Here is a 13256-nt window from a genome sequence, read left to right as displayed (position 1 = left end):
TATTTATAAGGTTGAATATTATAATAGACCAAAGGAGAGCAACAAACTGTCATAGATTATTTCTACACATCACAACCTTCTGTACCCTGACCTCCTGCTGTGCCTGCAGCTCCTCTAGTCGTCTCCTCAGCTCTGCATTCTCCTGCTCCGCTCCCAGCAGCATCAGTGAGGAAGCCTCGCCCACTTCCACGCTTAGCGGCTTCTGATCTGAGACAGCAATATAAAGATTAAAGCAATGAGAGAGAAAAGGAAAGCAAGGGGAGAAAAAGAGAAATGGACGTACAAAGAGACTCACTCAGTTATTGTTGATTGATACCCTGTGGGGCCAGTATTACCTCAACATATTTTCTCTTATCAGTTAATTAAAATGTCTTAAATGACAAGGTGCAAAAGCGCATGTGCACTGACCAATCAATTCACTCAGCTCCTCGTCAGAGTCCAGTTCTGATTGGAGGAAACGTTGGTGAATTGCAGCAACCGGAGCGAAAACGGTGCCCCTGCTGCTGCTGCTGCTGCAGTGCCTCAGGTCCGCCTCCAGGCTCATGTTCATCTCCAGCAGCTCATCCACTCGCTGCCTCTCGGTGTCCCGCTCCTACACACAGACACAAACAAACAAACATTCACTGCAGGAATCTCAAGGGCCTCACTGAGAACATGCACAAAACCAGACACTCACAGAGATCAGAGATCATAATTTACATATTACAGGTCATTAAGACTAGACACACATACAAACAAACAAGAGTTAATTTACACAGCAAGAAAAAACATAAAAAATGTTTTGTAAAAAATGATGACTCCACCCACTGCTTCCACGTCCATAACTTTCTGCCGCAGCAGAAGATTGTCCCTCTCCAGCTCCCGTAGCGAGGAGCAGCGAGCCCGTGCATCTGCCAGCTGTCCCTCTAGAAGACTTTTAGTCTCTTGCAGTGCTGCACACAGCTGCTGCTGCTCCTGCAGGGGGCGCCAAACAGAAAAAATATTCAATTATACGACAACTAGACAACAACAAGTTAACACAATCTGCGTTTAATGTAGTCTAAAAAGATTTCTGTGACATTTACGATGTTTTGCACCTGTTTTCCACCCCGACAACAATTACTGCACTGGTTATGAGTCTTAAATGTCTGTTTTTTGTGTTTCATTTTTAGCTGTTAGCTTGTTGGCCTTCAGAAACTATGTACAAAAACTATTGATCAGAACTGGAAACGACGACTAAAGTAAGACAACAACAAACAAAGAGTAAAAACCAAAACCACAGTTTAGATATTGAACCAAAACTACACCCAGAGTGTCAGTAATAACCTCACAGACTGTCTGACTGATTGTACTTTGGGCCCCTCAGCAATATTTCCACATTCTCAGATCTTTGCAAATAACTTGATGAGCATGTTGTTATTACCTTCAGGAATAATCACCAAAACAATTCAAACAACACCCAAGATGCAATAAAACTAAATTACTTTTAGACGTGTCTTCAGGCTGATGTTTGGTTTGGTTTTGTTTTTTTTTCCATGGGAACACTCTGCAGTGGCTTTTCTAGTTTCAACAGCTACATCAGATTTCACTGTAGAAAAACAATTGTAAAAAGGCGCAATCCTTATCCTGCAAGCCAATTTGAGCTGTCACATAGAAAGAAGGCAGAATGAATCAGGCTGAGAAGGTGACGGCGAGGACACTGCGAGGTGTCTTACAAGGATATGAGCACATTTTCTGCTTCAGAACCGTTATAACACCAAAGGATAAATCTCATTTGGGTGTAAAAGTTCCAATAACTGGCACCGTCCTCCTTCACTTTGTCAATGAAGCAGCTCGAGGCTTTAAATCCCGATGACATCACACAATATAATCTTATTCTGCAGCTTCAGAGTTGTTCATACTCGCTCCTGATTGAAACGCTCAGGGCCGTGAGAGGAGATATATGGCTTTTGAGATTAAGTGGTACTTCTTTTTAAAAATAATAGCTTCTCATGAAAGGTTAAAAAAAGAGGAATATTCTTGACGTGACCTTCACGGTAATTTCTTTATGAGGGCCTCGCTTTGTTGAGTTTGAGTGCACTGTGTGTATGCTTGATTTTGTGCTGCATGGACTGTTTCTATTACAATACGCACACAAGCTTTGTGCTGTGGATAAAGCTGCATACCTTCAGCTGAGTGCGTGTGAGCTCCAGACTTCGCAGTCTGTGTTTACAGCTCTGAAGCTCAGTCTGGAGCTGCTCGGATCGTGCGGCTCTCTCTCGGGCGCAGTCCAGCTCATCCCGCAGTGCACGCATGCCCCTCACCTCACCCTGCAGAGAGCGGTTCTGCAGACACGCAAACACACACACACATATTCACACACCAGTAGAGATGAGGTCAAAGAAGGTTTTGAGCAGATCTGGGAGGCGCAGTATAGCAAATGTTGACAAAGTCTGATACACCAAGAAGGAAATGTGTGTGTGTGTGTGTCTGTGTGTGTTTAAAGTTAATGTTAGGACATGGTTTAGATTAAAATAAGGGCCATACATGTTTGTACTGCTGGACAAAATAGTATTTAGTAGTATTGTCTTCACAGTTTGTGATTTGAGCACTGATTTCAGACAATGGAAAGCACAAGTAAATGACTCATGGACTCATGACCATCGGAGTGGGAGCATTATGACCTTATACTGTAAGAACTGCCTGTGGTTTCACTGACTGTGTTTAACAGCAAACTTATTCCGCTCAAACTGTTTTTGGCTGTATTAGATGTTGTCAAATTTATGCTGCATACATTACCTTACAGGGATCAACCTATTTTATTGATCCTCACATATAAACACAGAATGTTTTGATTACCCTTGACCCCCACTATATTCACACAATATTTGAGCAAGTTAGTCTAAAGACTGAAAGAGGCTGCAAACAGAGAAGATTTCACAGAAGCTACATGAACATGTGATCTGTTTATATGTTGAATGTGACAATCACAAAGAAAGAACAAAAACATCACATGAGTGTGTGTGTGTGTGTGTGTGTACCTCTTTCTGAAGCTTCTTGAGCTGTTCCTCCATGGTCTGAATTTCCTGTTTGTAATCCAATATCTGATCACCTCTATCTTCCCTAAAAAAACAGAAAACTATCAATGCTGCAAAAAAACAATTAGACACGTTTTTTTTTGTTTTTTTTAAAAACGTTTTTCCTGTTTTATTGTTTGAAGTTGATGATATGAATAAAATGACACCACATGGCCACAAATAGTAAAACCTTATCAACTGTATAACTGGCCAGCTGTGACCTTTATGGACTACATAGTTTGGTGAATTATGTTACAGGAGTGAATACCTGATTTGTTCCTGACTCACTGCTGAACACAAAGTCATTTGCACCTTTTTATGTTGACCTTTATCACAACTTTTTAAATGTTCACGCACACACACACACACACACACACACTCACAGTTGTTGTTTAAGACGACGCAGTTTGGCCTTGCTGTCTGCCAGCTGGAGCGCCAGGCCTTGAGGCGGCTCCTCGCTGTGGCCACCAAGGGATGGTGTGTTTGAATCATCCTGGGCCTCACGCTCCTGGCAGAGCTCAGCTATTCTCTGGGAAGAAGAGGGTAATATGGAAATATGTGTGATGAGTGAGGCAAGGTAGAAAGAAGATGGAGGAACACAAAGACATAAGTCTAAATTTATTCACCTTTGACTTGTGCAGAGGTGTTTTGGAGACTTTCATCAACATCACAAAGAAAATCAGTGGAGTAGCACAAATTTAAAACACTTAAAACACACTTGCTTTTGTACTCTGTGTTTAAAACACCCACTTCTTTAACCTGTGCTTGTTAAGTCCTGCCCTTATGATGACAAAAGACCTAAAAAACTACTGTGTTGCTGCTTATTACAGACAAGGGAACTATTGTTGCTGTGGTTTGGGTTTCAAAAAATAGTTCAGTTAAAATATGTAATGTCATTGTCATGTCATTCAAAGCATGGGATTTCCACTCATGGCTTTTATAGGGTTTAAGTGTAACAGGCAGTTTGGTAAAGTGGGTAATCATTTCTGTCACTCAACAAAATCAAAGTAGAACAATTTTCCTGTATTTGTACTTTTTTGTGTGGTTTGTGTGACATTTTCTGCACTACTGTGTCAGAAACTTCTTTCACTCAAATAAAGCAGAGCGAGGTGAGCCCTTGCCTTGTTAGGGCTTATACAAGTCAGTGGAATTTATTTGATGAAAATTTAATATCTTCAGCTCCGATCTCATATTAAGCTTTAGAGCATATTCACTGTTCAAAACTGAGGTAATTCCTGTAATAATGCACGTTAATCCAATAGAAGCTGAGAACAGATCACAGCAATGTCAGAGAATGAATTTGGAAAACAGACAAATTAAGTAAACTCTGGGGTCCATTTAAAGATGCCTTCTCAGGACATCTGTGAGAATTTTAAGAAGAAAAAACAGCAGTGCAAATTATATCATATCTCAAATTCGGCTAAGTCATTCAATATTATTTAGACGGCATGAAGATTGTTGACCCAAACGTCATTTGCCAGAATCTTAATCAGCCCAGCTCAGCTGGGATTTCATGGATATTAGTGTTGGTAGCACATGCAGTAAAAGGCAGAATTATTACAGCTGTAGGTGGTAAACTACAGACTGCTGCTTACTAAATGATCACATTTTCAGTTAATTATCTGTTAACTGTGACCATGTCACTGTGACAACCACAAGACTGTGGTACAAACACACTTTGTTTTTGTCCGTCCTTCATGTGTCTGTGGGTTAGGAGTGGGCTGTCCAATAATTGTAACATTTGACACACGCGTCCCACCACATGCTGATGTGTCCATGCTTAACACAAAGTTGTGCATGGGTGAATGAGGAACACTTTAAGGTGGAGAAATATTGAATAAATGCAGACAATTTACCATTTAAGTCCATGCTGAAAGCTAAAAGTTGAAGCCTTAAAATAATTTGTTGTTCATTTTCTATTCCTTCCCGTGTGTGTGTGTGTGTGTGTGCACCTCCAGGTGTGTATCTCTCTGTGACAGCAGGCTTTGGATCTGTTTGGCCATGGAGCTGAACACCAGCTGTAAGTCTGTACCCTCGGTCTCCACCAGCTCCTCCCACTGAAGCGGCAGCACCATGCGAGGATCCTGCGTCACCTGTAACGAGGACAGCTTCTCAGGACTCTGGGATAAAATCAATGTGTTTCTGAGAAACCTGACGCAAAATGTCAGATGTGGGGACAAACTTTGCAGGCAGTGTGAGCACTGTGTGAATACCAAACATCTGCGTGCTAGGGAGGGAAGAATAATCTGAGAAATGTGTCCAAAATAAGCCTGACTAATGCATGCGATACTAATGATCATGTTGACGGGTTTGAAATGTCCTCGGGTGGAAGGCATATGAACAGCAAGTAGGGGGTAGAGCCATCCACACACAGGAAGAGCACCTCTCACCTCCATGATTTATTAGCCTGAGAAAACTGGCACAAAGAAGGCTGGTGGGGAACATGCTGTTACTGTAATTCAGACACACTGGTGTGCAACATGCTGATTTTGTATTGCCAGCAATTATTCATGGGGGGTATTTTTCAAAGAGAGCCATTTGGCATTTATGCCTTATTGGAGGGGACAGCGGAGAATGACAGAAAATACATGAAGGAGACACGATGATGTGACAGAGGCAGAGGTGGAGAGGTGGAGAATTCAATGGCCGGTGGCAGCCAGGGGCACCCAGAGGTCCTTAAAAGGCTGCCAGCAGAATGACAAGAAGCTTATTTTCACACTTACTTGAAGCACCAGTGGAAAGTACAATAGTTTCACTCTCTCTGCCTACAGGCCAGACAGTGCAGAAACTCAGTGCTAAATCATATTTTAGGAACAAAAAAAGTAATCTTAGACTAAATCCCCTTGACTGCAGGCCTGTCAGCGGAGGACTTTGATATCTGGGCGGGAGCTTCATTTGATTAATTCTGCACTTACCTGCTGAATACAGCTGGCTATGGCTGCCTGGGTCTCAATGTCCAGAGACTGGATCTGCTGAATGAACGCCTCCTTCCTCTCACACTGCAGACGCAGGAGGAAACAACTCAGGTGTGTGTGATATCAATCATTAATCTAGACTTGACAAAGTCAATTAGTCAAATCAAGTTGATCTATTTTGATGAGTAATTCATATTTCATGACAAGAAATACTAAAATAAAAAAGTTTCTGCTCTTTTGATGTGGTATCCTCAAATGTTGGTTATACAAAACAAGCAGGCTGAAGATGGAAAAATCCAGCATAAAAAAACAAGTGAGGAGGACAGTCAAAGCAATATCTCAGTATAGAATCTGCCCAATAATTAATTTACTCTTAACCAGACAATGGAAGACTGACTACACCTCTTTCAGTTAATTTAATAATGCATTACATTATATTATAATATAGAATACGTGCCCAGAAATATAATCTGTATCTGTGCTACACTCCATCAGATTACCCAAGGAGCCAGGAGGGGGCATCAGACTTTTAAACATCTCGACTATTTAAAGTATTTCCAACAAAAAAATAACAGAAGATGTGACCTAAGAGACACTTTAGGTCACCTCTTAGTTTATATATATATATAATATACACTCATATTTTGTGGTGTCTAAATATGGAACACTTGTGTGAGTTCTGTTGTAGCACAGAGATATGAAGGTTCAGTACTTCTTTAAATATCAGCCTTAAAAAAAAAAGCGTGTGAGCGTGTGTGTCACCTGCACTGCACATCCTAGTAAGAGCAGCAGCAGTCGTCTGAGCTCTTCAACAGCTGCCTCTGAGGACACAGAAATAACTGTCATCATCATTATCAGCATCATCACCTCCACCCACCACTACCAGCCCCTTATCATTATCACCTTAATGTGCTTCACAGATAGCAGAGATATGGACTCATACATTAAAGTATAATTACTTTCTTGCAGCTGAGAGATGTGGCACTGATAGGATCAAGTTCTTATCTTGTACCTGTTAGGGGGTCTTGCCCCAGAATGGCAACATTTGGAAGAGGCATCAGTATCAGCTGCTGCAGGTCTTCCTGAACAAAAGGATGCATGTAAAGAGTTAAAAAAAATCACCACTGATCACCTGTCCATCTGCCCACAGCCAATCTGAGTGAACAACAACAGGAACATTTTCCACCAGCCTGCTGCAGTTTGTGTTGTAAACAAAAAAAATGATACCTGATAAGAGAACATTTGTGTTCTTCCACATCAAAGAGGCACAACACAGTATGCTATAAATAATTCTGTTTCAGTGAAACAACAACAAAGGATTAGATGGATAAATCATGTTTGAAAAAAAGTCCTTAAGTGTTTCTATTGTTGCTCCTGCCGTTAAACATACGGGTATTGTCAGGGTTGTGAAAGCAATGCAGGCCTTACGTCAGACACAACCTAGCAACAAACAAAACAAGCTCTACTCACACACTGACCATCATCACCATGGTCATTCTTCAGGCAATAAGACATATAAGAAGCCATGTTTTTAATAATGAATAATTCAGGTGACATTTGTTAATGTATTGATTAGGCAGGTGTCCTTAAAACTAAATCAAAGCACAATCAGACATCACTATTCTGTGAAAATTTTAAATTCTACACTTTCTATTGTAGCGAAGCAGCTACGGCTCTGATGTGAGCAGCAGTTACGTGATAAAAAAACGAATCCTGTTTTATGCTGATCTGCACACTTTTATATTTGATGTGCAAAGTAGTGTGAAAAATGGTGTTGAAGAGGCTGCAAAAAATGCAAACAGTGAATATCTAAAGCATCTGAAGTTTTTCCAGTTATCAAATGCTGTACATACTGATTTCATACTTGATTTTGTCTGTTTTTTCTCCTTCTTATAGCTTTATGGCAGGGTTAAAGTCACAGTTGTGTCATTTCCACTTATGTGCAGGACTTTACACATTACAGTGAAAAAAGCACAGGCCACAGTAACTTAACTTGTTCCTCTTAATGATTGTTCCCTTTCTGGTTCAAACCTACTTTTAAACCAATCAGTACCCAATCTGCACACAGCATCATCACTGATGTCTGTGTAGACTCCTGATGCACTGATCATATCACTGGAAATATAGCGGCTGCGGTCAGAACGACTTGTAGATTATCATTTCTCCTCCTTCTTCCAGTCCTATCACTTTGACATTATTACCGCTGATAGATGTCAACATGCTTGACAGACACACATTATGAAATGCAGAATTGATTGGTCCATTTTCTAAGCAGTGCAAAATACCTTCCTTGCATTGCCTTGTAATATCGGGTATTTATAATATGTCTCAGAATAAATAGGGAGAACCAGAAGGCCCACAAACACTGTGGTCAGCTTGTTTCAGTGAGTTGTAATTTGTGCTTTGAGCTCTTGGACAAATCTCCTGGCAGACTCACATGACGCTGAATCAAGCTGGACTGAAGGCGCCTCAGACATCCAGAAATCTGGCTTCTCTGGCAGCGAACACAAGTGTTTGTCACCACCACCACCATCCAGTGCAGCACAAGTGTAGCGGGTGATCATCCTGTTACTTTACTACTTTATTTACTTGAGTCTCAAACTCAGAAAAGACCAGTTAATTAAAAACATTTCTGTCACAGCGCCACACTCTCTGGTGTTGGCTAGGTCCTTCCCCCAACTGCTCTAAAAGCCTGTTCGCATCCTTCTGCATCTATCCATCAGAGTACAGAAGCAAGCCACACTTAAAGCTCTCTTGCTTACTGTAATTTATAAACTGTACAGGGATACAGGCAGTGTACCGAGAGGCACAGACTCCCTTTGGCAGGCGGCATGTTCAGCCAACCTTTGGTTTGTACTCCTTCAGGGCAGGCAGGATATTATCCAGTGCAGCTCTGAGCTGGTCATTGTGCAGCTGATGGTTCATGATGCCAAACAGACTTCTGCAGGAGATCAGCCAGACTGAAAATTATACAGACACTGCTTGTTGTTGTTGTTGTTGTTGGCATACTTGTGCTTGCATGAGCTACTCCCTGTTTGGTAGTAAAGCCAAGACATGAACTGGGTTGTGTTTCCTCCTGCACTATATCCTTTTTTTCATAAATCATCACTGGAAAGAATAATATGGCCTTCAAAATAAGAGATAAACAATAGACACAGTGTGGCTATGTGTCTGTGCTCTAGAGGAAGGTTACACTCAGCACACACATCAAGAGAGAAGTTTCAGTGAGGACACAGAAAGTTTTAAGTTTTTTGTTTTGTTTGGGGGGGGGGGTAATGGAAGCCAGCTTATATGAAACATCATTAATTGGATGTTCAGTAGCCTTAAAATGTCACGATTTACTGAGGGTGGAGATCTTTGAAAGCAGAGGGTCAATAAATTAGTAGTCGAGAGAAATTAACATTTAAAATCCTATTAATAGGAGGTTGCAAGTAAGTGTCTCATTCGGTGCCATTAAAGGCTTTTAAATTGAGAAAAAATGAAGTGAATAGATTTAAAAGGACTAGAGAAGAGAATGAAGCAAACGGGTCAAATGCATTAGAACTAAAAAAAACAATAAACACTAAAACCATGTATTAGTGCTCTGCCTGCATGTCTAATCTACACAAAAGATCAGTTGCTGTGAAGAAGATGAGATCACAGCAGACACTGTTGCTGTGGCTAGAACTCACTATGCTGCTGTCACTGCAACAGCATTACAAAAAATGAAGCACGAGTTAGGACCAATGTGGAGCTAAAGGACAACGGCAGAGTACACTTGGTAGAATTCTGCTGTATTACCGAGCTTCCCAATTACTGGCCAAGTCTGCTCTGAGCTTTCAAGGGACATTAGTGATTCAGTGAAAATTAGGAAGTGAAACCTTGTAGACTCGTGTTGTCATGTTGTGTGACAAGCTAAGCAGAGCATGTTCAGTCCACCTGACTGCTGCACGGGGAGGCTTTTCTTTGCTAGGAACAGAGGTTTCTGAATCATCCTCTGGGGAAAGTATTGTGTCATTTCCTGCAAATGCCACAGGCGCTTACAATGCACATGAAATGCATGGCACTGAGAGCTATTTGATAGATTTTTATTCTCTTTCCTTCCTCAGCCTCGAACCACAGCTGCTACTAAAAGATTCTGCTTGCCACTTCTCCACTTTTTTCTCAAACCATTTTCCTGATAATAAGCAGGGAAGTTGGAAATTGTCTGCGTCTCATCCTCTCTTTCATACATCCTGCCTGCATACACTTTCTACAATATCCTTAGGAAAAATATTCATGTAAGACTGATAGCTGAGCTTCATCTTGTCCTCAGTTTCTGCTACCTTACAGCTAGACAACTGCTTCTCCTCCATCACCCCTCCTCTCTCTCACCATTTGGTGTGGCCCTGAGTTATGTTTTAGAAGGACATTTCAGCATTTTTTACTTATAATGAGCTGGGAGTCATTTTGGTCCATACACACACACACATCCATTACACTAGTGTTTTTTGAAAGCTTTTTGCCAGTGAATGTGAATAGGGCTATTCATGACAGCAGATGGAGCTCATAGCAGACCATTTCCAAATGATTGTGTAGCCTCTATCAGTATTCAGTATTCAGTATATCTGTGTAATGACTTGTTTCACATTTGAGATATTAATGCTGTAGAGTTTGACAAGGTATCAAATGTCTGAAGCTTCGTGAAGTTGATACAGAAATCAAAAACAACTTGGGGGTTGTTTTCTTTAGAATCTGATGAGGGGGTCAATTAGCCTAGATGTTTGTATACTCAATACAAGGCTAAAGCTGAGCAGCATGACTGAACGCAATGTAACTAAACTGAAAGGTAACAACCACGTGGCAATCTCCATGTCTGAGTAATAAAGCCAACAAACAAGAGCTAACCGCAATTCCACAAACAGCCAGTAGAGGCTGGCTCCAAAAGTGAGTCAGGCCCCACAGATGTTAAAATATCCATTCATTCAGCAGAAATAAACATGTTTACAGCCTTGTAAAAAGTACAGTACACCTGTAACTATAGCTGAATGTTTTCGCTCCCCTACCTGGTAGAAGGCTCGCAGGTGACGGTTTAAGATAGAAAAGTTCTGAACTCTCAGTATATGGTCACCTCTCCTGCTGTCGTACAGTCGCTCCACCTTGGGGTTTGGATCTCTGGGCAAAGACAGAAAAAAAACAACACACACACAGTGATCTCTCCAGTCTCTCCAGATGAAAAATTCTTATGCAACAGTGCATTTAAGAAGCGAGTGAATAAAATTTTAATGAGCTTGAGAAGCCGGCAGTGAGAATCCACATGCAATTATTTGTTGAAATAGCGTGGCTTAGGTCAGGCCAAATTAATCAACCGCTCTGCAAATACTGACTAAGATCTTGTCTTGCCAGTTATTAGACAAAAAGGTTTTCTCCTGCTGAAATTTGAACATGAAGATAAGAATTCAGCAGATGGCTAACAGGATGGCACGTGTGCAGAACCCCAATTTATGATTTGCTAAAAATCTGTGGGCCACAGCTGCATGCCGTCCTTTCACACAGGCTATAGAACTGTGTGAAGGAGTGTGGCAAATGTTACATCAAATTCCATTTGAGGAAAGAAAAATACTAATAAAACCAACCATGATGGAAATTTCTTGACGCAGGGTGAAAGAAAAGGTTCATGTTCACCATCTTATTAAAGCATGTTTAAATGCTAATGATAGCTGATTAGCCATAAACTCAATGACATTAATTAAAACAAAGTATCAAAGCGAAGAATTGTTGTTTTTGATAGTTAGCTGCTATACTGTGCCTGCTAGTATGCAGGCACAGTTAATCCTGAGCACGGCCTGAAGCTCTGTGCCTGGAGTCATGCTGTGTAGAGGAAAAAAAAGGGTTAATAACTTCATAACCCTTTATTATTATTTCTTGCATATCAACTGGCAGTATTTTATAGATGCAGTTAAAACAATGGGTGGTCTAAGAAAGATATCTGTGTCGCCTGGTAACATGAAGCATAAAAAAAACTGCAGTTCCTCAAAAGGCCAAAAATGACTCCCTAAGATCTACATGTTGAAATATTCACAGACAGTTTTGCTCTCTTATTTATTTATTTACAACTTATTTATTTGAATGATGTTTAAGGTTTAAGGTTTAAAGGTGTAACTTGCAGTCAAGTTGTTTCTTTCTGCTAAAGTTTTCATTAAATAACTGAGATAAAGAAGCTTTTTTATAGTAATGTGCTTAAATTACACATATTTGTTTTTTTTGTCTCAAAAAGTAATTAAAATATAGAACGGGCACAAACAATTACATTTTTGATTTTGAAAAAATGAGGCAAAGCGACGTAACTGAACGGCCCTGCCTCTGAGTTTGGTCAAAGTCTGTTAACTCCCACTGCTCAGCCTGCTGGAGTATTGCACAAACGCCTCTTGTTGCTGCTGCAGAACTTTGCACAAGAAAGGCACAAAACAGCCACTGTACCACTGCACATATAATCAGTCTTTGCACATTTATTTTCTGTTCGTGTCTGTTATTTTATTTATTTATAAGACACCAGGGCCGCTCAGTGTGTGTGTCTACACAGCGTTTCAGAGCGTTGGACACCATGAAGGAATAGAGCCCTGTTTCTACAGCGAGCAGAGACAACACAGCTCATCCAGCAGATCATTAGAGACATTGTTGTTGGATAATTCTGTAAAAACTGCAGTTTTTCTGTCTGTTGTTTGCCTGAGGGCAGACAACACACTACATTTGACACTCAATAACGTACCTTATGATACAAAGTGGTATTACACAAGATGCATGCAGGTGTTTTTTTGCCTCTAGCCAGGTGAGAAATGTTTTTTATTTATGATAATTGGTACCAACTCTGAGTTTGATATTCACTTACCACATCCATATCAGGAAGGGGGTAGCTGCATTAGCACCTCAACCACCAGGCCACCACACTGACCCAGCTTAGTGCTGTTCTATGCTTTTTACTCAGACAATTACATGACCAATTTTTACTTACAGGTTACAGAGGCTGTTTTTCTAGAGCTAAGCACTTTAAAGTCTTATTTATCTTACTGTATTTAAATGCTGCTCTAACATTATATTTCATAGTAACTAGTAACATAGTAACTGCAAAGCAATCACTCTTACATGACCCTCATGACCTCGTTGAGGAAAATGCCATTGGTCAATCTCAGGTAGCGGTCTCTGGCACTCTGGGAAGCTGAGTTCACTTCCATGTAGTGGCTGTAGGAGCCATCCTCACTCTCCACCATAGTATTGAACAAATGAACCTGCAAGACACAGGGAGAGGTGATGCTTAGTGAGAGAGAGTGTCTGTGTGTGTTGTTAGTGT

The 13256-nt window shown here is 40.8% G+C and overlaps 1 protein-coding gene across 1 annotated transcript in view; it reads right to left on the bottom strand.

Annotated features, from left to right (window-relative positions):
- The window catches only part of ccdc88b (coiled-coil domain containing 88B), a 32047-nt gene that overhangs the window by 17472 nt on the left and 1319 nt on the right, over positions 1 to 13256 (bottom strand). The window contains exons 2-13 of the mRNA XM_028416079.1: positions 13052 to 13194; positions 10975 to 11083; positions 6963 to 7032; positions 6713 to 6771; positions 5951 to 6034; positions 4988 to 5128; positions 3419 to 3564; positions 3000 to 3081; positions 2145 to 2303; positions 808 to 954; positions 409 to 592; positions 92 to 207 (exon numbers count right to left, since the gene is read on the bottom strand). Coding sequence (XP_028271880.1) covers positions 92 to 207; positions 409 to 592; positions 808 to 954; positions 2145 to 2303; positions 3000 to 3081; positions 3419 to 3564; positions 4988 to 5128; positions 5951 to 6034; positions 6713 to 6771; positions 6963 to 7032; positions 10975 to 11083; positions 13052 to 13194 — 1440 coding nt within the window. The remainder of the gene's footprint in view (positions 1 to 91; positions 208 to 408; positions 593 to 807; positions 955 to 2144; positions 2304 to 2999; positions 3082 to 3418; positions 3565 to 4987; positions 5129 to 5950; positions 6035 to 6712; positions 6772 to 6962; positions 7033 to 10974; positions 11084 to 13051; positions 13195 to 13256) is intronic.

Source organism: Parambassis ranga, chromosome 10 (assembly GCF_900634625.1).
Source record: "Parambassis ranga chromosome 10, fParRan2.1, whole genome shotgun sequence".
NCBI classification, from domain to species: domain Eukaryota; kingdom Metazoa; phylum Chordata; class Actinopteri; family Ambassidae; genus Parambassis; species Parambassis ranga.
Note: the sequence above shows the minus strand (reverse complement) of the source record. Positions and strands in the feature narration are given on the sequence as shown.